The sequence below is a fragment of the Rhagoletis zephyria genome, unplaced genomic scaffold (assembly GCF_001687245.7).
Source record: "Rhagoletis zephyria isolate East Lansing unplaced genomic scaffold, Rhagoletis_zephyria_1.1 Rzeph_scaffold_01394, whole genome shotgun sequence".
NCBI lineage: Eukaryota > Metazoa > Arthropoda > Insecta > Diptera > Tephritidae > Rhagoletis > Rhagoletis zephyria.
In genome coordinates this window covers 52,597-80,562 of record NW_016158478.1, presented here as the reverse complement: position 1 = coordinate 80,562, position 27,966 = coordinate 52,597, and the positions used below count along the sequence as shown (strand labels likewise).

The window sequence follows — 27,966 nt, the reverse complement described above, 5'->3', positions numbered from 1 at the left end:
ACGAACTTAAAAAAGCTTGGTGTGCGGTCGGTTTCTGAAGTCCCCTGTCCACTTGATCCAAACGATCTCAATAATTTGTTTGCTTCATGTAGCTCTTTGTCTGGTAGCGCGCTTGATTCAAAAAAAAAAAAAAGAAGGAGGTAGACAGTTGTGTCTACCGTGTTAAATCAAATGCCGTCGGGAATGATGAGCTCCCGATAAAGTTTGTCAAACTCATTTTACCTCATATACTCTGCTGCTTTACACATATAATCAATCATTGCTTGACCACTTCATCTTTTCCTTCCTCGTGGAAAGTAGCAATCGTCACGCCGCACAGTGTTTCGACTATATGGAGGCAGGTGGAAATAATAGTAAACCTGCACCGATTTTACTGAAACTTGACATGAGCTCTAGTTTTACTTATAAATAGGGGAATTATGAAATTCGGTAGAGATGGAATAATTGCTACGCCTTCTACTCTTGTGGGCGGAAATATTAAATTTCATCCGATTTCGATGAAATTTAGTTTGTGCTCTCTCTTTTATTGGAAGATTGGATCACTATAACGTCCAAAACTCTAAAAAATGTGGGCCTAGTCGTTAAAGGTGATGGAATCTTGGTTAATTGTTGTTTGCTGCTTTTCACTCTCAGAAAACAAAGGTTATACTATAAAATGACTCAGGTGTCAAATGCTCGCTTTTCTCCCCATGTTTGGTGAGATTTTTTCATTGTTCGAAAATTCTTTTCGCGAAATTATACAAAAAGAAGCTGAAAATCAAAAATTAAGAAAATTAAAAATTACATATATTTGCAAAGTCGCGCGCAAAGCTCAGATTATGTATTCTAAAACTACATAAAATTCTCTAAAACATTCGTTTAATTTCAAGAACTGACGGACCGGTACTCACCTTTTTTTTACTAATAATTACTAATAATCTTTAGCACCCACATTTCAAAGTAAATTTTTTGGTAAGAAAATAGGAAAGTACCAAATAAATGATAAATACCTTCACCTGAATATTCCACGATATTTAAGTAATTGATTACAGTTGAAAAATAAACATTTTCTTTAATGGGTTAATCGCCAAAGGCGATTACCCGGTATTGCGCCGATTCCCGTATTTCTTTCGAAATGTATCGTTCGTGAAGAAGAGGTGTGAATAAGTAATGTGAAATGTGGTATTTGTGACTTTTACTTTTCCCTCTCTAAGTCTAACCGGATTTCTTTTATCTACTATCACCATGACTTTTTTCTATCTGCCTCCATATAGTCGAAACACTGTGCGCCGGTAGCCAAGAAATCACTCGCTTCTCTGATTTCTGACTTTAGGCCCATTAGTATAATTACTAACAGGTCTTTCTAAGGTGTTCGAGATGCTAACAGCACATCAAATATCCGACTTTATCTCCTCAAATAAGCTACTGAGTCCCCTGCAATCTGGTTTCAGAGCTGGCTACTCGTGCTCTACGGCGGTTACGAAGGTTTTAGATGATATACGCGATCCATTTGATCAAGGTCACCTAACATTACTTTGTCTACTCGATTTTTCCAAGGCTTTTGATTCCGTTAACCACAATTTGTTATGCGAAAAACTAGTTAAATACTTTAGATTTAGTGATACTTCAGCTAAACTAATAAAGAGCTATTTGAGTGAAAGGTTTCAGAAAGTAAAAGTCGGAAAAAACTTTCTACACTTGTGCAGATGTACTCAGGTGTACCACAGGGGTCCATCTTGGGTCCTCTGTTGTTTAGTATTTTTATAAATGATATATTCACCACCTACTCCCATGCTCGCTTGCATGCTTATGCCGATGATGTGCAACTGTATCTCTCTAATAGGTTTGAATTAATTCAGGATGTCTGTAATAAACTTAATGACGATCTAAACTCTATTCTTGCCTGGTCAACGAACAACCTTATTTCTCTTAATGCCCAGAAATCCTGCGTTCTCCTAATCTATAAAGATAAGATATCGGTATCTCAGATTCCCACCTTACTTATTGGTACAGATCAGCTTAAAGTTGTCGAAAAAGTAAAAAACCTAGGGTTCATTATTAACTCTAAACTCGGGTGTGATGATCACATAAATGAAGTTGTTAGCAAAATCTTTTATACACTACGTTGTCTAAGAATAACATCTTCCTATGTACCGTTNCTCTAAGTCTAACCGGATTTCTTTTATCTACTATCACCATGACTTTTTTCTATCTGCCTCCATATAGTCGAAACACTGTGCGCCGGTAGCCAAGAAATCACTCGCTTCTCTGATTTCTGACTTTAGGCCCATTAGTATAATTACTAACAGGTCTTTCTAAGGTGTTCGAGATGCTAACAGCACATCAAATATCCGACTTTATCTCCTCAAATAAGCTACTGAGTCCCCTGCAATCTGGTTTCAGAGCTGGCTACTCGTGCTCTACGGCGGTTACGAAGGTTTTAGATGATATACGCGATCCATTTGATCAAGGTCACCTAACATTACTTTGTCTACTCGATTTTTCCAAGGCTTTTGATTCCGTTAACCACAATTTGTTATGCGAAAAACTAGTTAAATACTTTAGATTTAGTGATACTTCAGCTAAACTAATAAAGAGCTATTTGAGTGAAAGGTTTCAGAAAGTAAAAGTCGGAAAAAACTTTCTACACTTGTGCAGATGTACTCAGGTGTACCACAGGGGTCCATCTTGGGTCCTCTGTTGTTTAGTATTTTTATAAATGATATATTCACCACCTACTCCCATGCTCGCTTGCATGCTTATGCCGATGATGTGCAACTGTATCTCTCTAATAGGTTTGAATTAATTCAGGATGTCTGTAATAAACTTAATGACGATCTAAACTCTATTCTTGCCTGGTCAACGAACAACCTTATTTCTCTTAATGCCCAGAAATCCTGCGTTCTCCTAATCTATAAAGATAAGATATCGGTATCTCAGATTCCCACCTTACTTATTGGTACAGATCAGCTTAAAGTTGTCGAAAAAGTAAAAAACCTAGGGTTCATTATTAACTCTAAACTCGGGTGTGATGATCACATAAATGAAGTTGTTAGCAAAATCTTTTATACACTACGTTGTCTAAGAATAACATCTTCCTATGTACCGTTAGATACGAAAAGGAAGTTGGTCACAAGCTTAATTGTTCCTTATATTATGTACTTCGAAATTGTTTATAGTAAGTTAGATTCACACTCCCTTAATAAATTGAACATTGTCTTCAACTCTGCTACAAGATATGTATGCGGTTTAAAGAAGTTTGATCACCTTTAATCTATGAGAAACTATTTACTTGGCTGTGATTTGCAAAATTATTTAAAAGCGCGTAATTGTATTTTTATGTTTAAACTTATTATTACTGAGAAACCGGAATACCTTTATAATAAACTTCACTTTTCGAAAAGTACACGTTGCTTTAAGCTTATTTTACAAAAATTCAATTACTTATGCACTTCAAGACTGATTTTTATAAACGCGGTAAGACTATGGAACTCCCTTCCATTGTCATTAAAGAACTCCTTACATAAGGGTAATTTCAAAAACCTCATATTTAAGTTTTTCTCTAACAATTGTGATAATAAATAGTGGTTATAAACGTACTCGTACTTAATCTTTGAATATGGGTATTTCCTTACGTCGCATACGTGACAGTCGTACGTTTCAATGTGATACAAACAAGGAATACCATTTGTTTTCTTCAACTTTTTTGGGCCATTTTATAGCACATAATTAGCTCTATATTTAACCAAAAATGAAAACAATCGAACTGCTTGGTCCTGAAATATAAGCATTTAAAGAGAGTGTCGTTACGTGACAAAAAATGGAAGTCGATTTTTCTTTTCTTACAAAATCGCAAAACTCTGCGAATTGTGGATGGCTCTTTCCATGAAACTTATTTTAATATGATTTGGAGCAATTCTAGTTGTTTTTAGAGTTTTTGGAATTAATGCAACTTGTTTCAATTTTCTTTTACAACCTCAAGTGTGAAACGTCACGTGACGTAGCGTCACGTGACATAAATTTCCATCGTTATATTTTTGTTAATATTGCTTTTAAATGAATTTTTAACGCAAATAAAACATATATTTTATGTAGAATATACTATATATTTTGACTTCAGCGCCAATTCAGGGTGAATTTGTTGGAAATCTATGATTTATTATGTTTCAACTACATACGCTAAATTCGAACCAAATCGGACCATAAATACGGTTTTTCGAAATATTTCGACCTTTGCGCCACCTAGGAAGACAATTTTACGCAAACATGATTCTACTCTCATAGCCAGTATATATTTTAAAAAGCAGACAAATCGGCCCGTAAATATGTTAGACATAAGACATTTATTTTTTTTGTCGTGGTGGACCTTCCCATGGAAACACCCATATGTAATTTTATTTTTATTTTATTTCTTATGTTTACTTCTGTTTTATTTCAGCGTCACGTGACATAAATTTCCATCGTTATATTTTTGTTAATATTGCTTTTAAATGAATTTTTAACGCAAATAACACATGTATTTTATGTAGAATATACTATATATTTTGACTTCAGCGCCAATTCAGGGTGGATTTGTTGGAAATCTATGGTTTATTATGTTTCAACTACATACGCTAAATTCGAACCAAATCGGACCATAAATACGGTTTTTCGAAATATTTCGACCTTGGCGCCACCTAGGAAGACAATTATACGCAAACATGATTCTACTCTCATAGCCAGTACACTGGTGGCAATTCCCATAAACTCAATTGTTTTTCCTAAAAATTGTATACTTAGTTTTAAGTTAGGACGAAGTATGGATAAAATTAATAATACTTACAAATACTTACTATTAGGTGAGCAAAAATATTAAGATTAAAATCAAGCGTTTTCAAGTTTTAGAAATTTTATTTTTATTTTAATGCTTCTTAGCTGGCAATTCACATAAACTCAATTGCAAAACAAAACAAATCAATAACGTTTTAACTCACATTTTTTTTGTTAGTAATTTGTCCACTTTCCATTGCGTTTTAAAACTTGAATTAATCTTTTCGGCATAGAAAGGACTAAGTTCTTTAAAGTCTCTGCCGGTATTGCAGCCCAGGCCTCTTTAATCGCGACTTTCAGGTCCTTAACTGTGTTAAATTGTCGCCCGTTAGCATAGACACCTCTAAGTAAATGCGCATTTTTCATTCTAAGAGTTTTTAAACAGTAGCGTCGCTACTTTTATTTTAGTTACGAATGAGTTTATGGGAATTGCCACCAGTTTATATATTTTAAAAAGCAGACAAATCGGCCCGTAAATACGTTAGATATAAGACATTTATTTTTTTTTGTCGTGGTGGACCTTCCCATGGAAACACCCATATGTAATTTTATTATACCCGAGCGCACTTGTGCACAAGGGTATTATAACTTTGTTCACATAACGGTTGTTTGTAACAGGCAAAACGAATCGAGATAGATATAGACAAATGTATACATAAATGATCAGGATGAAAAAAGAAATCGATTAAGCCATGTCTGTCTGTCCGTCCGTCTGTCCGTCTGTCCGTCCGTCCGTGTACACGATAACTCGAGCAAAAATTGAGATATCTCAACGAAATTTGGTATGTAGGTTTCCCTTAATCCAAGGTAGGTTGGTATTGAAAATGGGCGAAATCGGACTGTAACCACGCCCACTTCCCATATAACGGTAATTTCCAGAAATACGAAAACTGCGATATTTTAGTAACTACTGAAGATAATTCACTCAAAATTGATATTTACAATAATTTTTAGACGAAAAATAAGAATATTATAAATTTTTGGAAAATGGGCGTAGCCACGCCCACTTATGGTTACATGTGTATATCTTGGCAACCGCTGCACCGATTTCTTCCAAACTTGGCACAGTTATTGGCCTTGGTACAGGATACCAAATGGCCGAAAATTTTAAAAATCGGACAATAACCACGCCCACATCCCATATAACGGTAATTTGGAGAAATACGAAATCTTCGATAAATCCGTAAATATTGAAGCTAATTTATTCAAAATTGATGCTTGCAACAATTCTTTATCAGGAAATACGCTTATCATAAAATTTTGGAAAATGGGCGTGGCACCGCCCACTTATGATCACATATATGTATCTCGGTAACCGTTCTACCAATTTGTACTTGCTTGTGCTTGCCACATAAAAGCAAAACGTTCAAAATTATTGAAATCGGACTAAAATTACGGCTTTTCATATAACGGTAAATTTTAGAAATGCTCGAAACGTCAATATTTCGAAATTTAAGGACGCTAATTTATTCAAAATTGATACACCCCGGCTTACCATGTAGCGGTAGCTTTCGGAAAGGTGAAAAGGCATATATGTAATACTTGCGCCGGGTATTTAATGTTCGGCCCCGCCCGAACATAGACTTTCTTACTTGTTTTTATTTTATTTCTTATGTTTACTTCTGTTTTATTTTTCTATCCACTCGTATATATCTAAAGTAAGATTAAATAATCTGCTTTTGTTAACTTTTCTTGTCTGTATGTATTTTAATATGCAATTATATTCTAATGTGTACTCAACAATAACACTGTGGAACAAATTCAGGTTAGCAAAAGTTAGGTCGATTCTGAGAGTGAGGGGTAAAAAAAGGGGCTAAATTAGAAGACCCGTTTCGCGGCGTTTGTTTATGTTAGTTCGAATTTTTTTTTAATCGACCTTCGAACTTTGCAGTCGAATGCCGATTTTCAGCATATTGTTTATATGGTTTTTTGGCTATAACTCGTCGACTAATTGATATTTTTTCAATCTGCTAAAGCCAAATTATTGCTAGAGACCTGTGCAACAATTAAAATTTAAAAAAAAAAATTGATTTAGAAAATTTTTGTAGTGCTTATGAAGCAAAATGTTGGAAATTTTTTTTCATGCTTTTTGAACATATTTTCCACAAAACTAAGTCTTTTTTGCTTTCTGTTTGATCTATAATATGCTTCTCAGTTTCTTCAATAACTTTTATTTGAAAAGAAAACAATCATAATACAAAACTTGCGTTTTTCAGCTTAATATTAATTTGCTTCTCATTTCTTATGTACCAATATTTTCAGTGTTGGTTTTGAAGAAACGTTGAAAAAGAAATTATACAAATATGGAAAAAAATATAATTTTGAAATGTTAGTTATGAAAAGTTTTAAGTAAAAAAATTAAATAAATTAAATTAATGATTTGACCAGTTGCTGTTTAGCAGGCGGCTGTGGATCAACATCACTGCTCTCTCTAATATCTTGGTCATCGTCATCATCATCAGAAAGGTCGATAATTTCGTCCAACAGATATTCTGGAATTTCATCTTTGTCTTCCCCTTCTTCCTCTTTTTCCTCGACTTCCTCTTCTTCAAAGGTGTTTTTATACCACCAACAAATTTCAGCAGGTATTGCATCTGGAGATTTCTTTCCTCTGTACCTGAAACGAAAATAGTTTTCAATCGTTAACATGTTTAAATTGTGCACTCTGACAAAGATATTAGAAAAATCTAGGAATTCATGCATCGGAAAGGTAGTGTCTCAGAGTGGTCCCATACTAATCTCGTTAAGATCCGATCAGCGGATCATGAGATATATATATATATATATATTTTTATATGGGAGTTGAAGTCGGTTTTTTTTTTGCTAAAAATTACTTGTTATATACATATATAAGAATGGACTCTTCAGAAATATTTGAGTGACCACTTTAGGTATAGTAGTGACGCTCACACCTGTAAAACAAGAGTTAGGGATAAATTTAAATTCCCATTCTGCCAAACGGAAAACCTAAAACAAGATTTGTACCATAAAGGTTTAAAAATTCACAACGAACTGCCGGCAAATATAAGAAGCTGCAACAGCTTACAACAATTCAAAAGTCGATTATACCCCACTTTTGGATTCAGATATGCACGCGTATTAGTTATCCCAAGTGTTAATACATGCACATGCATAAAGGTTAAGCTTGCGTTCCTGCCTAAGGGTTAATATAAGCTGTCAAGTTAATCTCCGCTTTTTTTTTGTTTTGATATTCGTTTTTCTGCTAAGATTTTGCGATCATTCGTTTCTTGCAACGTCTCGTTTTCGTTATCGCTTTCCTTGCGGTGAATTAAATCGCCTTTTTACATTATTAATATTAAATACATTGAGTTAAATAATTAAACGTCCGTTTGATTGGATGGGTTTATCAGCGCAACCTATGGGAAAGATTCGCTGAAAGGAATCTGCCGCAACATTCTGGTCCTTTATCGTCGGATTGCTCATCTCGCTCGCAAAGTGCATAAGTACATGTACAACCTCATATGTATTTTAATATTAATACCTACTGTGTGTCCTCTGCTACAAAACAACTTTGAATAAAAGGGTTTAAGCCGCATTTAAAAAGATTGTATCATCGTGAAGCAATCGTTTAATAAACATTCTGCGCAATATTCTAGTTTTTAGTCGTGACTTTGAATTGGCCTCTGCAAGTACGCTACAACAATTTTAACTACCAAGGGCACGTCAAAGGCAAATTGCAATGTCAAACGCAGTTAAATCACGTGATTCTGCACTCAATGCCATAAAGAGGTATATGGCAAAAAGTATGGATGAAGCAATTGCAATGGATGTGGAAAGCATCACAAGTTATTTGCAATTACTAAATGAGCAATGGAATCGTTTTACTATTGCTCAAGATGCAGTTGAGATTTCTTTCGGAACCGACAATGCTGAGTTAGAAGAAAATTTTCGCATTCAGGCCGAAACGTGGTACACCACAGGTTTGGCGAATTTTAACCGCGTTCAGAATTGTCGCTCGGAAGCGGCATCGCAACCTGCAATCTCTTCAACGCCAGTGTCTGCTGCAATACGTCTACCGAAGATGGAACTACCGTCATTTTCTGAGGATTCCACAGAATGGATAAGTTTTTACGACGCATTCTCGTCACTGGTTGACTCCTACACTACTTTGTCGGACGGGCAGAAACTGCATTATCTACGCAGTTGTTTGAAAGGTGATGCATTGAAAATGATCAGTGGCTTCGAGATCTGCGACGCCAATTATAAGGAAGCATGGGACCTGCTTAATTCCCGCTTAAAAATCATGCGAGTCATCGTGGAAGCGCATTTAAAAGCAATGGCTGAGATTCGTAAAGCCCCAAGTGACACTGCGGATGCTATTAAGAATGTGCTTGATGCATTTCAGCAACATATCCGCGAGCTCAACTAGGTCGCGCCGTAGAATTTTGGGACGATTGGCTGGTTCACGAAATAGTGAACAAACTCGCTTTTGACACAAGGAACCAGTGGGAGCTTTCCCTCCTTAAGGATGATCCTCCGACTTTTGAACAGCTAACAACATTTTTGGAAATAAGGTGCCGTTCGTTAACCATGCTTTCATCGGCAGCCTCATTAACATCAGCGAGCAAATCGATTACAGCGAGCAAAGCCGGCAAGTCTACTAAAGTATTCCACGCGACACCAGAACCGAACAGTACAGGCTGCACATATTGTAAGGGAGCACACAAGATATATGCTTGCGATAAGTTTCATCGATTGGATTCGGCCGCTAAGTCAAAATTCCTCAAGGACTCCAGGGCTTGTTTAAACTGCTTAAGCCCTGGACATTACATGTCATGCTGCAATAGTACGTCCGCATGCCGAATTTGTCACCAGCGTCATCACACGCTACTGCATAACAGCGCGTCCTCATCCGTCGTCAACACCCCCGCTCACTTCGTCGTTGACGTCGCTGCTCCGACTGAAAATGCAACCCCTTCAGCCGCTATTGATTCCCCGACGAGCACCGTTTCCTCGTGTCTAAATTCCAGTCCTAACCCGCTACCCGCAACGCAAAGGATCGTGCTGTTGGCTACTGCTTTGGTGAAGGTACGGTAGGATTGTGCCGGTCGTTGGCAACACACTCGTTTACTATTCGACTCAGGTTCGCACGCTTCTTTCGTAACGGAGGCGTGTGTGCAACGATTAGGTCTACCAAGGACGTCATCAACGGTGATCATCACTGGGATTGGATCATCGCAAGGAGGCCGATCTAGAGGTGAGACAGTACTTTCTCTTTCCTCCTACTGCTCAGAACAACGCTATTCTATTAATGCGCTGATCTTACCGAGAATCACAGGCTACTTACCGACGCAGACCTTTGACGCCCCAGCATGGCAACATCTTCAGGGGTTATTCTTAGCCGATCCGCACTTTATGAAGCCTGGTAGAGTAGACATATTAGTCGGAATGGACGTCATGGACCGACTCGTATGCTCGGAACTTCACAAGGGTCCACCCGGCACTCCAATGACGCAGCGAACGGTCTTCGGTTGGACGCTGTTCGGATGTATTGACGGTTCTAGTCCACCAACGTCATGTTTACCGTCTTTACACTGTGATGTTTTCCTGGATCGTGCGCTCACCAGATTGTGGGAGCTAGAGGAAACACCGCGAAAGGCGCATCTCACCCATGAAGAACGTTTTTGTGAAGAGCACTTCGAGTCGACACACCAAAGGTCTTCTGATGGTCGATTCATAGTCGAGTTGCCACTGAAACCTGATGTTTCTTTGGGAGAGTCCCGAAGTTTTGCTGTTCGCAGCTTGCTTCACATTGAGAGGTTATGCCGATTTACGCTCACGCTACAATGAGTTTATGGAGGAGTTGATCGCTATGAATCATATGGAACCCGTATGCACCGCAGCTAGTCAGGCATATTATATGCAACATCACCAAATTATAAAGGAGTCGAGTGTGACCACGAAGCTGAGGGTCGTTTTCAACGCTTCCGCCAAAACCACTGCTGGGAAATCGCTCAACGATGTGTTATTCGTCGGGCCACAACTGCAGCCAGATTTATATTCAATTTTGATGCGTTTCAGAACGCACCGCTTTGCTGTAACGGCGGATATAGCAAAGATGTACCGGCAGATTTGCGTATCATCAAAGCACGTTGACCTACAACGAATCGTCTGGCGTCGTGACCCGTCATTACCAATTCAAGATTTTCGAATGTTACGCGTTACGTATGGAGTGACAGCTGCATCCCAGTTGGCAGTCAAATCACTGCAACAAACTGCTAAGTGTTCGCTCAAAAGTTGTGAAAAAGCTGTTGCCGTCATCCTTAAGGCTTTTTATATGGATGACCTGCTAACTGGGGCATCGTGCGATAACGAGCTCAAATTGTTGCAAAGGAATGTTTCTGAGATCCTAAGCGAAGGGGGCTTCGAACTTCGTAAATGGGCGTCTAACTGAACGAAAGCATCTCCAACGCATCTAAGAATATTTCGCACTACTTAGCTGACGGTAAGGACGTTCACGCACTGGGTCTCATCTGGAACACCGATGGAGACTACCTCACGTTAGCAGTCAATCTCAAGAACCTGCCTGTAGGGTTAACTAAGAGAGCTTTCCTGTCCGACGCTAGTACTCTGTTCGATCGTAAGGATTGCTTGCTCCGCCAACGATCAAAGCCAAAATGTGGTTTCAAGACATTTGGCGTGCTGAGGTTGGTTGGGATGATCCGGTACCTGACACAATTGCAAGGCAATGGATCCAACACCGCTCAGATCTGCAACATCTTTCCAGGTTAAAGGTAAATCGCTGGCTCGTCTTAGGAACAGTCGGATCGTTTACAGAGCTCCATGTCTTCGCCGATGCATCGGAGCACGCCTATGCTGCAGTTTTGTACGCTCGCACCCTTCAAAGTGATGGCAAGGTCACTGTTGCGCTAGTCTTATCAAAATCCAAGGTAGCACCAATAAAACCCACAACGTTACCGCGTATCGGGCTGTGTGAAGCACATCTCGCCTCTGAATTAGTGCGAAGCGCGATGCATAGTTGGAGCGATCTACGTTTCCCTCTGTATGCTTGGACGGATTCAACCATTGCATTGGCATGGTTGCAGGGGCATGCCAGCAGATGGGTCACGTTTGTTGCGAACCGTGTTGCTGATGTCCAAGAAGTCCTACCGCCTGAGTGCTGGCACCATGTCCGATCTGAAGAGAATCCAGCAGATTGTGCCTCAAGAGGCATAACTCCAGCTGAACTAGTGGGTCATCCGCTGTGGTGGGCTGGTCCCAGCTTTCCAGGAGTTCAGAACAGTGCTGGAAAAAAAGTATGTCAGAGCAGCACTCACCGGAGTTGGGGGTACGAAGCAAGGTTCGCGTACACATCGCTGACTCAGACAGTCATTGGTCCATAATGACGAAGTGGTCCTCGCTTTCAAAGCTGCGTCGAATTATAGCGTATGTTCTACGATTCCTCCACAATGCGCGCACGAGAATTCAATCCACCGCTGGGAAACGATGTGGTCCTCCAAGTTGTCAGGAGATATCCGAAGCTGAAAGCCGTCTAATTAAGTATACACAACATTTTATTTTTTCTAACGAGATTTATCTTTCCAGCGCAAAAAAGTCTATTCCGTTACGCAGCAGTATTTTGCGCTTGCATCCATTTCTCGACGAAAACGGTGTTCTACGGATCGGAGGCGAAGTTACACCTGATATGAAACATCCTATTATTTTACCTAAGAATTCTCCGCTGGCGAAGCAATAGTAGCCGATATTCATAAACTGAAATTGCACGTGGGACCCCGTATAATACAGGTTGTGTTGCAACGCCGTTATTGGGTTGTTGGCGCCCGGAGCCTGGTTCGCACCGTTTACCATAAGTGCGTAAAATGCACATGTCTGAATCGTCATGTCGCCACACAATCAATAGGAGATCTACCCGCCGCTCGGAGTACGTACGCCCGCTGTTTTACCCGCACCGCAGTCGTCTACGCTGGTGCAAAATCTACCAAAGGATACATCTGCTCATTCGTTTGCATGTGCACCGGCGCCATGCACTTGGAATTCGTGGGAGACCTGTCAGCATCAGCTTTTCTAAACGCGTTCAAACGGTTCGTTAACCGCAGAGGACACTGTAAAGTCATGTTCTCTGATAATGGCACCAATTTCGTTGGCGCTGAAAGGGAGCTTCGTAACAGCTTCCAACGTTGCATGGCAGGTAGCAGGCTTTGCTGCTTTTTCGCTCACTCCAATATCGAATGGCGATTCAACCCTCCTAGCGCACCTCACATGGGAGGCTATTGGGGAAATTGGAATCAAGCGCATAAAATACCACTTGAAACGCGTTTTGGGTGAGTCTTTGCTGTCATTTGAAGAGTTTAGCACGCTGTTGACTGAAGTAGAAGCCTGTGTGAACTCCCGCCCGCTATGCGACAACTCCGCAAATGTAGACGACTTAGAGGTACTAACGCCTGGACACTTCATCATTGGCGAACCGCTGAAATCGATCCCAGAGCCTGAAGGTCAAGGGCTCTGTGGAAGTCTACATCAGCGATGGAAGGCGATTTCTGCTATGAGGCAGCATTTCTGGCGCCGTTGGCGAGATGAGTACCTCGTTAATTTGCAGCGTCGCACCAAGTGGCTGCGGCATTCCCGCAACGTACAAGAAGGTGATTGTGTCTTCATCTTTAGTGAGCCTAAGCCATCCTGGCGCTGATGGACGTGTACGAGTAGTAACATTAAAAACGCCGAATGGAGAATTGGCCAGGCCGATAGTGAAACTTTACATTCTACCAACGAAAGGAGATATATTTTGTGACGAAACTTTATAAGATCTAGTTTGTCGATGCTAATCGAAATTGTTATTGTAGATATCATTTTAATTTTTGTAAATTCTGAATGAAACATATCAAGATAGTTCAAGGGAGGCGGTATGTTGGATTCAGATATGCACGCGTATTAGTTATGTGTGTTAATACATGCACATGCATAAAGGTTAAGCTTGCGTTCTTGCCTAAGGGTTAATATGAGCTGTCAAGTTAATTTCCGCCTTTTTTTTTGTTTTGATATTTGTTTTTCTGCTAAGATTTTGCGATCATTCGTTTTTTGCAACGTCTCGTTTTCGCTATCGCTTTCCTTGCCGTGAATTAAATCGCCTTTTGTACATTATTAATATTAAATACATTGAGTTAAATAATTAAACGTTCGTTTAATTGGATGGGTTTATCACCGCAACCTATGGGAAACATTCGCTGAAAGGAATCTGCCGCAACACCCACTGCAAAATGTATGTATAGAATGAAATGATGAAAACTTTGTTTTAAAGGATTGCTGCTTGATCCAGTAGAGAGCAGTGGAGACGGTGGGCATGGAAACTAGTCCTTTCCATCCGGCCCACAGCGCGTAAAGAACAGTGGAGAGGGTCGGCGTGGAAACTAGTCCTTTCCATTCGCTTTACAGTGCGGCTCTGGATCTCATCCTTTCAGACCGCCTGTATAACACCAATTTCTAAAGTTAGACTGGCTCGGAAACTAGTACTTACCGACTGATCACAAATTACTTTATAGCCTGAAGCGTAGATGCGACTGGGAATAAAGTCCACATCAACGGTATAGGAAGCGCGGCTCTGGAACTCGTCCTTTCGGACCGCCCACCTAACCAGTACCCAACATTCGGGCTGCTCGGGATCCCGTCCATTCCGAAAGCCACGGTTACGCTTATAATTCAAATAATATAATTAATACAATCACCTTGCTTAAATGTTTGTATGAGGCATTCTTTTTCATACCGGACACCAAATTTGGTGTCACTCTTTCGATTGGCTTAAATTTTTTTTTATGGGTTCTATACATGAAATAAGCTAACACGTGTTCGAGGAATTTTTTTTAAGTTTTTTTCTTCGGAGATATGATCTGTCAAAGTTTGAATTTTTTCGTGATTCTGACTAATCTTGTACTACAAATCGTTATATCGCGGGTTCTGCGCATCGTAGAGACTTCATCTTAACGACGTTTTAAAGCAAAAGACGGGCTTAACATTTCTATATATAAGGTGGTCAAGATTGTCCCAAAGCCAACTTAGCTTATCTTCAATAATCATCCCTTTTAAAAAGTCAACAAACTTTCGTAAAAACTTCGAACTTTTTAATTCGATTTTTAAGAAATATTTTGAGTAAGCAGTTTTTAGCCCATTCAATTTTACTGCAAGTTTAAAGTAACTGATTTTTGGATTTTTTTTATTTTATTTTATTCTATTATTATTATTCTATTTTATTCCATACAAAACATTTTTGACGATTGTTTTGTTATATGGAGAAAATGAGCAACACCTTCGACGAAAAAAATTCCCAAAAATTAATGGTACTTGAAATTGGGCTACGAAACTGCATACTCAAAATGTTTCTAAAAAATCGAATTACAAAGCTCGAAATTTTTACAAAGTTTGTTGATTTCTTCTTTAATTTTGCACAAAGATTGAAACTTGGATTTATATGGTTTCTGTTAAAAATATGCTGTACCTTTAAAAACCAATAATTTAAATAAAAATTTTTTAAAATAAATGGTGAAATCTTGAGTGTGAGTGTATAAAGTTATGCTAAGAACTATATGTATGCATGTCGAATCAAACTTTTTGATACAACTTTTTGTCTATTTCCGCGGTGAATGTAGAAAATTTCACATTAAACTGTGTAACCAGAAATTCGTAGGGGGATAACAGCAAAATGCGTAGAAAAAGCGTTTTCCTCGTTAGTTACCGATATCGCTAAGGAATTATACTATTTGGACATTGTCCTTCCTCGGAGAGCAGATAGATAAAATTGTCGGGCTAATTATAGTGCATCTAGCGCCGAAGATTATTATCGAAAGGTAATATTTATACTGCTATTGCATAATATTTAGCTCAATCTCCGAGAAAGATTGCCGAAATATACATTACATAAACATTTTTGAGTTGAACTATTACTTCCATACATATACAATTAGGGAATACAAGCGGACCCATGCGCAGACTGCGCAGACAGAAATACACAGTAAACTCATCTCATCCCTCTTTGTAGCCACAGATAAAACCAGACTGTTTTAATAATTCGCGGAAATAGTAAAGGTATAAACCCCCTATTTTTATTATACATATAAAGGGTGAACACACCAAAGCTGCGACACTTTGGGAAGCTTATAACTTACCAAAAAAGATTTCAATATTTTGAAATTCAAACACCATAAGCTGACCATGACCTTAGTTGGACGTAGAAGAAATTTCATTTGAATTTGATTTCTAGTTGAGTTAAAAATGGCAACCGAGTTAGAAACGAGACAAACCATTTTGCACGAGTTTATAAATGATTTAGGGAGTGCTCAAAGCGCTCAAAGTTTTCCATGTATTTTATATGGAGAAAAAAACATGTTTTCGTAGAAATAGTGTAGAATTCTTGAAAATCAATATTTTTCGATCGGAAAACTTTACTTATCTTCAGGAGATTCCCAGTAATAATACTCAATTGTTTCTTTAACAATTTTTTCATGGTAACTATATTTTATAGGTCCTCCAAAGCCCTTAGAAAATGCAATGGGGGACCAATAAAAAATCTTTAATCATAAAAAATGGTTAAATAAACAGTTGGATATTAATACTGGAAGTCTCCTGAAGAGAACCATATTGAAAAATCGAAAAATATTGATTTTCAAGAGCTTTATACCATTTCTGCGAAAAATTGTTTTTTCTCCATATAAAAAACATGGAAAACTTTGAGCGCTTTGAGCACTCCCTAAATATTTTTTTATTTCAAAATAAAAAAATATGGGTATATTTTTTCGGTATATAACAATCCTAGGGGGTGGCGGCATTAAAAATCCGACCTTATTTTTTTACATACATTTTTGGACCACTTTAATGTACATATTTATGTGGGAGCTCGTTATGTTTTACTGCATATGCACTTAACGTGTTTTCTTTGTTTAGTTTATTCCTTTGTAAACACAAGGATCAGACAACTGTATGTCTGTATTATGCTTATGCATGAATGTACCTAAGCAAAAAGATCGTAGCAAAAATGCATTGTTTTACTGATCTTCTAGTAAACTGTATTATAATTTCTCTGTATGTACGTATATTTGTCTACAAGAGATAAACGCATTGATCTCTTATTTCAGTTCTGTACATTTTTGCCTGTACTTAAGTATTACAATTTATGTGATTTTATATTCATAGCAGCAATCTTCGTAGTCAGGCAACAAGATCGCAGAGAAATTCTATTGCTTTGCTTATCATACATTTGACAGAGTTGTGGACTGTATACATATACATACTTTTTGTATGTTTTGTGATAAAAATAAAAATTATGCCATCAACACAAATAAACTATTTTGCAAATACGTCACATGCAAATTCATGAGTGAGCCGAACATGTGAGGAGTTTATGGAGAAGAGAATGTAAATAACGCTAGCGCTCGCAGTGTTCTTAAAAAATATAACTCCTCCGAGCACGAGAGTACTTTGATGGCTTTACGAGCTCTGTTTATTAAACTGGAAAGTGTGTGATCAAAAAATCATTTTTTTTATTTTTATTTAGCCACTCCGAATTTAGTTTTGGAACAAATTTACATCGTTAGATCTAATTTTCACATTTTTTTACGAGCTCTGGGAATATGTTAGAAATGTAGCTGCAGGGGGTCCACCGAAACCAGTAATGTTTTGAAAGGGGTCTACGAGAAAAAAAGTTTGGGAACCTCTGCTCTAGACAATGACTTCCTTAGCGATTGAGGAAGGGAGTTCCAAAGTCTAACAGCCGCACTCAGAAACGTTCCTTAAATTAGCTCTAATGGGCACTTAACTAATGATCGTTAAATCTGTTAATTAATGTTTCCTCTCAGAGTTAAAAATTATTAAATAAAAAATTTAAGTATGGCCCCAGTTGCGGCCCTTCATTTTTGTGGCATCACTCACTTTTTTCGTTCAGTTTGAAATAAAATATAAAAATAAATATTTATATCGTTTTGCGCGCACTGGCTCAATAGACGCAATGGCTTGTTTAATTTTTATAAACAATATTTATTGAATTTTTTTGCTTTTTTGATCTAATTTTCTTTTGATTTATAGATTTTATTGTTTTAAAAAGAGAAAATTATTTTTTAATTAAATTAAATTGTTTGCTAAAAGACAAACAAGACCAATAACAGGCCAATTCTGGCATCTGTCTTTAGACTCACCTCAGTCTTTCGAGAGACAAAAGTCTTTATATTTCGGCAACTAAATTGAAAGCCCTTTTCTGTATTTCGAATAACTAATTGAAAAATGTGCCAATAGTGTTATTATTATTTATCGTTTAGCAATAAGTTTTCTAAAAACTAAACGAAATGAAACAAATTCTTTTTTTAAAACTGGAAAAACTAAAAATTTGAGAAACGTGAAGAAAGTGAAAGGAGAATCAAAAAAATATCCAAACGTTAAATAAAATACAAAATATGAATTTTTTAAGCAATACAACTTAAAAAAATTGTATTTAAAAAAATTCGTTGCCGAGGATTGAACTCGGATCTCTTGAATGGCACGCAAGTGCTCTGCTCACTGGGCCATTGCGAAATTGAAAATTATTGAAAACAAACAAAAAATTTCAAAATTCTTCGTCAAAAAGTTAAGTAAAGGTTTTTGTTTACTTAACTTTAATGTTCATTAAATGCCGTTAACGAATCATTAACTGACTCTGAGAGGGAAGTTTTTCAAATCTTTACTGAGGGACTCCTTAAGTAATCATTTAGCGACTCTGAGTGCGGCTGTAACAGCGTTAACGACAGTCGGGATGAGCATAAGGAATTGAACTTGGGCAAAATTAGAGTTAGAGAGCGAGAGCATTTAGAAAATATGAGTTTTTCATACATATAGGTATTCCGGTTTCGCATGAGTAATAAGCTTAAAAAAAAGATGCAGTTCCTGGAATTTAAGAAATTTTGTATGTCGCAACCAAGTATCGAGTTTCTCAACAAAGACAGATGGTCAAACTTCTTCTACCGTATACGTATCTCGTGGCAAAATTAAAAGCGACGTCGAAATTGTGATTAGGGAGATTCTCACCCTAATTGCTATAAACTACCTCAGAATACGTAACAAGTGGAACTATTAAACTCTGAACCAACTTTTTCTTAGTGCCTGAAGGAACAGATTGCGAAGTAATTCTAAAATCGTGATTCTTCTCTCTTCTCTTATTTACTTTTTTCCTAACAAACCATAATATACCAAATTCCAACTTTGTGTAAAAACTATAAAAACTAATTGTGCAATGTTTCACCAAAATTTCAAACTTTTTAATTAGAAAAAAATTTTGTTTGCAGTTTTGTAACTCATTAAAATTGAGTATAATAAAGTGCGAGTGGGAAGTGCTACTCATTTGCTTCTCTTTCAAAAAAAAAAGGTCGAACATACATACTTTAGCCTTACGACTTAAAAAAGCACTTTATTATACTAAAATTTAACAAATTTTACGGGGTAAAAATCTCGACAAAATTATCCTACAAATATTTGATGTTACTATAAGGATGCTGTATCAGGGAAAACAGTGTGGAAAAAACTTTCCAAATTATTTTTTGTCCTGTATTCGGCTTTCATAAATATGGTCACAGTAGTTGTACGTCATCTGCATACTCATGTACATGGGCATTTGAGCATCTCGTAAATATATCCTTGATAAAATTAGTAAGGCGAGTTCAGAGAGCTTATTACCAGACTTAACTTTTTGAATTCTATTACTTAAGTAATATTTAAGCAGCCTTACTGCGCTTTCACTAAAACCAAAATAGTTAGCTAACTTATTACACAACAATGTGTGATTAACTGAATCGAAGGCTTTAGAAAAATCGAGTAGGCAGAGCAAGGTAAGGTGACCTTGATCGAAGGGTTAACGAATATCATCCAACACTTTTACAATCAATGTTGAACAACTATAATAGGACCTGAAACCAGATTGAAGTCGACTCAGCTGCTTATTCGTCTCAATAAAATCCATAACCTGTTAAGCTACAAGCCTTTCGAATACTTTGGAAAGTCCCGGTAAAATGCTTATAGGCCTAAAATGACACGGGGAAGAGGCACCCGGTTTTTTAGCTATAGGTGTAACAGTGGCTACTCTCCATGCGGCAGGGAAAGATGAGGTAGTAAAGCAGTGATTACACTGTACAGCACTCGGCTGGGTATTGGACCAAACCAACTTTTTTTAAGAGACTGAGTCACAAGTAAAAAAAAACGAAGTTCCCCGTTTTTCGAAGTTAGCTTCCGTAATCGAGATATGGGCCTTCGACGTTCGAAATTGGTAAAAAATTATTTTTAATTATTCCATGTAAAAAGCGATGAAAGTAAAAATACAGGCGTGGTCCGCCTTTCTCTCTTATTTATATGGTATATAACTTTTTTTGTGAAAACTTATATTACAGGTCCTATAACGGATCAAAGGTCAGATCTTCAAAATTAAAAACTTAATTTTTCAGAAAATTTTGAACTGATTTTTAAAAGATTCGTATCGTTGTAAAGGTGATTTAACCTTCTTTCTTTTGATATGCATATTTGCATATTTCGTATATAAAAATTTGGGGAAAAAACACATTTAAAGGAAAAAATTCCTTTTTTCATTTAAAAAAAAAATATTTTAAGCAAAAAAACTACTAACCAATTTTTAAAAAATTGGTATCGTTGTAAAGGCGATTAAACCCCCTTTCTTCTGATGTCCATATTTGTATACCTCGTGAATGAAAATTTGAGAAAAAAACTTAAAAGTAAAAAATTACTTTTTTTTATCAAAAAATATTTTAAACAAAAAAATTACCCACCGACTTTTGAAAACTTGGCATCGTTGTTGAGGCGATAAAACCTCCTTTCGTCGAATGTGCATACTTCGTATATAAAAATTGGAGAAAAACACTAAAACACTTCGTATAAGAAAATTTAACAAACAAATTACTAATTAGTAATACAATTAAATAACGTATTTAAATAAAACAAATAATTAGTATAGTCTTAAGCGTTAATTTGTTCTTGTTCACCCACAGTCCTGTTAAAAATAAAGCAAAAATATATGCAACAGAAGTCTAAGGCATATAAAAATATAAAAACACCATGATTTTTGATTTTTTACATAACAGATTATATATAAAAATTAAAGATAAATTTCTGTTTAATTTAAATAAAGTATTCAATTGTATTACTTATTGTAATTTTTTGGTTTAAGATATTTTTTATTAAAAAAAAATTGGTATTTTTTCCTTTTAATATTTTTTTGTTTAGAATATTTTTTTTTATAAAAAAAGGGGTATTTTTCCTTTAAATGTGTTTTTTCTAAAATTTTTATATACGAAGTATACAAATATGCATTTCAGAAGAAAGAAGTTTAAACACCTTTACAACGATACCAATTTTTTAAAAGTCGGTTAGTATTTTTTTGTTAAAATTTTTTTTTTTTTTATAAAAAAGATACATATGCTTTAATTAAATGTGTATTTTTTTATTTTTATATACGAATTATACACATATGCACATCCGGAGAAAGGGAGTTTAAGCGCCTTCACATCGATATCAACCCTTTAAAAATTGGTTAGTACTTTTTTTGTTTAAAATATTTTTTTTTATAAAAATGTGTTTTTTCCTTTAAATGTGTTTTTGCTCAAATTTTTATATACGAAGTATACAAATATGCATATCAGAAGAAAGGGTCTGTAATCGTCGTTACAACGATCCACTGTTACTAACGATTTTAAAAATCGGTTAGTAATTTTTTGTTTAAAGTATTTGTTTTTATAAAAAAGGTATTTGTTCATTTAAATGTGTTTTTTCTAAAGTTTTTAATATACGAAGTATACAAATATGCATATCGAAAGAAAGGGGGTTTGATCGCCTTTACAACGATTAAATTTTTTTAAAAATCAGCTCAAAATTGTTTGAAATATAAGGACTTTAATTTTTCGAAGACCTGAACTTTGACCCTTTATAGCACCTGTAATATAAGTTTGCACAACAAAGTTATATACCATTTAAATAAGAGCAAAGGGAGGCCTAAGTCTGTATTTTAAGGTTTTTAGTTATTTATATGCAATAATTAAATACAATTTTTTACCAAAGGTCCTATTTCGAACTTCGAAGGCCCATATCTCGATTTCGGAGGCTAACTTCGAAAAACGGGAAACTTAGTTTTTTACTTATAACTCGAATCTCTTAAAAAAAGTTGGTTTGGTGAATACCCAGAAAAAAAAGTTGATTTTGCGGTACAGTGTTAGTTGTGTGCGTAAAACTACTCAATGTATGTATATGGTAAAATAATGTTGATGAATTTAATAGGGAGCTCATCTGCACCCACGGCATTTGTTTTTTTTTTGTGAAGAACGCACTTACCTCGTCCTCAAAGGCAGAATTGAATTTAAATTGTTCTGCCAAGTAAGACTTAACAGGTATGCTCCTTGGAACCAATGCACCAATATCCGATGGACAGTTTTTGGATCCAAATAACTCATTTAGGAAATCGGCATCGAGTTGGCATGGAGCCTCAGAGCCCGAGCGCATACCCAACCGTTTCAACTTTGACCACAACTGCTTGGCAGGCAAGCGGGAATTTAGCTTTGTGCTAAAGTATGTTATCTTTGCTTGGTGGACCGAAATAGACGCCTTATTGCGAGCAATTCTATAAGCATTCCAGGTTTCATCGAATGGCTTTCTTTTCCATATTCCGTACAAAATGTTGCGTTTTTTAATAGCCGAATTCACTTCTTGACTAAACAACGGACAAGAGCAGGATCTGTGAACTGGCGAAGAGCCACAGATTTATTAAAAAATTATAAGATATTATTCTGCAAAAAGCCAAGTTTCTCAGTAGCAGTTTCCAGATTACAACAATGATTTCAATGGAAGTTATTTAGTTCTGTGAACAAAGTGTCATAATCAATTGACTTATAATCACGAAAAGAGAATTGTGTTGTTGCATCCACTACATATGTTAATTTCAAATCAAACTTGCAAAAAATAAGGTCATGGTCAGAACTAAAAGAGATTTGACCAAACAGACGAACACCCGTTGATTCGGGGACAATAAACACATCTAATAAACTAGGACGATTATTACAAGAAAATCTCGTAGGCACAACATTGCTAACTGCGGACATACCAGTAGATGCAACACAGTCAAGAAACCTAGCTGATAAGGAATCATGCTTAAGCAAATTAACATTAAAATCGCCACAGATAACGTAATGGTCATAGTCAAAAAGACGTTGAGAGATGTCGTCAAAAAATTGAAATTATACACACACGACACTAGTACTTTATTGTTGGCATCAGACAGTTAAACAGACAAATACTCAACTTCAGACGTAGACAAGCAACTTACAATTTTAGCATTTAAAAATAATTTACTATAGAGTAAAAATTTGTGAAGTGGGCCACCATTTTTTCGAGGGTCGAGTTTTTCTTGTGCAATTATCCGTTTATGCTTCATAACGATAAAAGAAAAATACAAGTTTCACAATTTTTCTAAATCCGAATTATTTTGGAAGTAACGTTTGCGAATAAAACAACCGACGTTCTTGAGCTCTATATTTTGTTATATTATATTTTGTTATATTATATTTTGTTTTCACAGACTGACTTTATTAGGCTGAAGCATGTACTGACTACCGTAGATAATAAGTACATAAAATATGCAAATTTTTACTCTATCAAAGCTACCCCGCCGCCTCTTTTACCCACGCGATCTTCGATATATATTGTAATTTAGAATGGAATGAAAACTATCAGGAAGTTCTGCATCGAACCAGGTCTCAGGGACACAAATCACCTCGACAGACGAGGATTCAAATAAGTGTCTCACATAATCCAATTTTTCATTATTAAGGTTACCAGCAGCTTTGCCAGGTTGACGTTTTTAACGTCATTTGGACGTCTTTTATTCTTCTTATCCTGTTGAAGTTTGGACGTTTTTTGTGTAAAAAATGACGTTTTTTAACTTCCCAGTAATTTTTCTCTGTTACTAAATCTTATAAGTAGAACTGGTTTTGAATTATTTTCTTAATAAATCTTTACAAACTTTGTGTTTTGCATAAGCATAAAAAGTCAGAAAAAAGTAGGCGACTTTTTTAAGACTTCATTGAAAATGTAATGAACGTAAAAAAGGCTGAAATATTGCTATGCTCCTTCTTAGCATTTAGCATTTTCGACAACCCACCCCCTAATTAAATGTCTACAAGGAAAAAAGATTATTAAAAATCAACGCGATTATGTTGCCCCTTTAAACTTGCACATTATTGCCCTGAAATTTAATGGGCTATCAAACAGCATACTCAAAAAAAAAAAATCTGAATAAAAAGTTGAAAATATAGCTGAAACTTTGCAGATTTTATATAATTTTTGCACAAAATTTCAAATATGGGTTTATATTTTGTTTGTTATATAATGAGTTTGGCTTTTATGGAAAAATAATAAACATTAAATAAACAAAAGAGAAAAAGCCAAAATCGATCAAAATATTGATGACTTAATCAGCTGATCACAAGTGTATGTATAAAATCATTTTTATATTAACGATCTCAAACCAGTTTACAATGAATTCTAATGGTATGAATGCGGATGTCTAACAGCTAACATCCGCGGATGCGGATGCGAATGCGGATGTCAAGTATTTTCCAGAAACAATAAGAATCTAGCATAATGGCGGGATCGTTGTTTAAACAGCGCTTACAAGCCAAACCAGATGTGTCAGGTTTTTCTAAAGCTTTTTAAAAATAGTTCTTCATTCTCATTTCTTTGGCTGTTTCAGAATTTGGGGAATCTGTAACTTCATCAGCGATTTTCGATTTTAGTTTTTGTAATTCATTTTTAATACTTTCTTCTGCGACTGGTTTAAAAAATGTGTCCTTATAGCGATGTAAATAGGTGGATATGCAAAATAAACTATTATTTTCCAGGAATGAAAATTTTGAACAAATATCTGTTTTCAAAGTCTTAGCTGCCAGCCGAATCGGATCAGAATATTGTTATTTAAAAAAAAAAACCAAGGAATGAAACCGAAACCCAAACCGAAACCGTAACCGTTTAAAACCGTTTCGTTTTTCAAAACCGAAACCGAAACCGTAACCGTTATCTTGACCTGAAAAGGAACGATACCGAAACCATTTCAATCACAGGTTTCAATCGGTTTCCAGAAATTTACAAAAATAATAAATAAAAATTTCTTTGAAATAAATGATTTATTTAACCAAAATCAGCAACATTTTGCTAAAATTCTTGTTAAGTAGTAAATAAGTATGGCAAGGTAACTTTTCGCAAAAATNTCCGGTCCGGATTGTTAGGGAAAGAACCTAGTGTTGATATTATCAGTGAACTGTAATTTTCGATTTTCTTTCCTCAACGTTTAAGACATTGTGATTTAAAAAATATCAACAAAATTTGTGAAAAACCGAAACCGGAACGAAACCGAAACCAAAACCGAAATAAATTTTGAAGAACGAAACCAAAACCGAAACCGAAACACTTGGCAAAACCGAAACCCAAACCGGAACGTTATTTTGAACCGGTTTCATTCCTTGAAAAAAAACAGCCCGTTTTTTATAATAGTAATAATAATAATAGATTGGCGCTAACACATATGGGTGTTTCCATACAGCCGTACGCGACATTCGTACGCTTATAGAGTAACGTAAATCTATCAAAAATAGAAGTTACAGAAAAAAAAGATTACGGTTATGTTGCAACCAAAGGGTACTATGTTTGAGAAAAAAATTAGCAGCCTCGAAACTTTGGTGTGGAAAATATCCGTTCAAAACCAGGTGATAACGTACGCGACAAAAAAAGAAGTGGTTTTAAGGCACATATACATATTTGCGAAAGTCTGCGAATCATGAGAGTTTTTCTTTTCTTTAAAAATTCCTAAACTAAGCTCAATAATGTACCTTTACAATCCTTCAATTTTTTGATAGAAATTATCTCTGGTTAGTTTTTATTAAAAAAAATTATAATAACGTACGCGACATAACGTACGCGACAGATTTTTCCCCCATACAATATTTTTACTAGTAACACATTCTAAATTAAATTTTTTCAGTTCTTCTCTCCACCGTTTCGCGTTTTCAAAACCTTTTTCCGCCATCTGAATACGAAATTTAAAGTTATAAAGCCGTTTGAATTCATTTGCTTGCATTTTCGGTTTACATTTTCATGGAAANACCAACTATTCTAAGTAATTTAAATGGAAAATTTACAATTAACATTGGTTTTGATGTATTTGATTGAAATTATCGTACTTACAATAACGTATGCGACAAACTTTAAAGGGTAATACAATTTTTTTTACTTCGGTTGGAAAGAAAATTTTACTGTATATCTTTAACTAGAAGAATTCTCGCTTAAGAATTGTAATCTGCATTACCTGCGACTGCCAATATACAAATGACATAGACAAACAATGTTTTTGCATAACGTACGCGACATATTAAAAAAAATTACCGTTATTCGAGCTCTAACTTCTCCTTTTTCTCATTTTTATAGTTAGTTGTTATTGCAAATTTGATTTTAAGATGTAATTGTAATGTTTCAAATCTCTTAATTTAGTTAATAGGAAAGAGAAAATAGTTCATTTCATTAGAGAAAACTGAGTCGAAGAGACATTCNTTGAGTTTTAAAATTCCAATAAGCTGAAATACTTCTATAATATAAAAATTCGTGTATTTTTCTCTTATTAATTCGTCTTAAAACCCCTTTTCAGTTGGTTTTATTTTTTCAGTCCTGGTAGACATTTTCATGGAAACACCCATATGTTAGTGTTTGTTCTCCTCCGATATGTGGCGTCCGCCTTGATGTTTGTCACACAAAGCGGAGGGACCTATTTTTTATGAGAAGCTGTTTTGCATGGCAGAAATGCACTCGGAGGTTTTCCATTGCTGGCCGAGGGACGACCGCTGTTAAGAAAAAAACATTTTTCTATATTTTTTTGCGATGTTGCTTTAACCAGGGCTTGAACCCAAGCGCTGCGGAGTCGAAGCGCGCACTGCTTACCACTACACCACAGCGGCCGTTTTTCATGTAAACGTCGTAAACTTACTTAATTTTGTATGAAAAATCTAATTATTTACGTAGTTTACGCGGTTGCTAGGGATTTACGCGTTTCCATGAATATCCATAATATGTTTTGTGATTTTGTTTGCCAGATATACGTTTTACCGGTGCACTTGCACAACATTCGCATTCGCAAAAGCTCCGCATTGATTATTGCGAATGCGAATATTAAAATTAATGCGGGAGCTCCGCGGTTGCGAATGCGAATGCGAATATTCGCAACAACCCTGATATGTACCTTTGTATACAATGAAAGTTTAATAAGAACAATTTTTTGTACATTCATTTGAAAAAGACGTTTTTGGGTAGGAAATGGCATTTTTTCAGACCAAGAGGGACGTTTTCTCATGCCGAACACTGGCTACGAGCATTGAAGTGTACAACGTTTAGCCCATTGCCTTGCTTACAAAGAAAATCTAGCAGTACCAACTGATTATCGTCAACGCTAGAAAATGAGTTATCCGCCGTAATACGAATAACATATGGGAGAGACAACTTCAAGTAATTAATCAATAGCAGAAAAGTGGTGGTTATTGACTAACTTAACAGAGATTGAAAACGAAGAGGAGGGAAAAACAAAAATAATGCAAATATGGATAATGGCAGAGGAACAATATACGTTAGACATTATTTAATGTGTTATAACCAGGGAATGGATTTTATGGAAATTGCCTTTTTTTCTGCTAACGAGATAGAGCATATTCGATTAAGAATGTCCATGATTTAGCTTTCTCTGATTCCATATATACACATTTCATGTTGCCTTTTTTTGCCTTTTTTAAGATATTTGCCTTTTCTACCTTTAAAAAAATGATTATAGCATACACATTGCCCATGCGGCTTATAGAAGCGCAGAGACCTCTTGCCAAATTGGTGTTGGAAAAATTCAAAGCCGTTTTCTCAGCTAACGAAGGCTTGGAGACAATAAGGGGTGTGGATAAAATTGTAAAGGGCGAGGAAAACGCCTTTATTCCTGATAATATGAACGTTTCAAACGTTCCATATTTAAATTGGGCTCCACTTGTATCAACTTACGTCGAGCACACATTTAGTACATTCAAGGCTTTTCTTCGCGAAAATCGAATGAAAATGCTGCCAGAAAACTTCAAAATGCATCTTGTGGTTCAATGTTACTACAACTATTCAGATTAA

At 36.0% G+C, this 27,966-nt stretch overlaps 1 protein-coding gene and 1 long non-coding RNA gene across 2 annotated transcripts; one reads left to right on the top strand and one right to left on the bottom strand.

The window, feature by feature from the left end:
* The first annotated feature begins 10,510 nt into the window (after window positions 1-10,510).
* Window positions 10,511-11,203, top strand: LOC108363841 (uncharacterized). Its single transcript, XM_017617348.1, has one exon. It carries the CDS (start codon window positions 10,511-10,513, stop codon window positions 11,201-11,203), a length of 693 nt encoding a protein of 230 aa, XP_017472837.1.
* A 7,194-nt stretch (window positions 11,204-18,397) lies between these two features.
* Window positions 18,398-23,846, bottom strand: LOC108363842 (uncharacterized). The gene is made up of 3 exons (XR_001847665.1): window positions 23,837-23,846; window positions 19,739-19,746; window positions 18,398-18,509 (listed from the first exon to the last, which is right to left on the bottom strand). It is a non-coding gene; the product is annotated as an uncharacterized LOC108363842 (long non-coding RNA).
* Between the last annotated feature and the right edge of the window lie 4,120 nt (window positions 23,847-27,966).

What these genes read in the sequence shown, in the direction of transcription:
- LOC108363841 (XM_017617348.1), top strand. Translation starts at nt 10,511, where the DNA reads ATGTTTCTTTGGGAGAGTCCCGAAGTTTTGCTGTTCGCAGCTTGCTTC.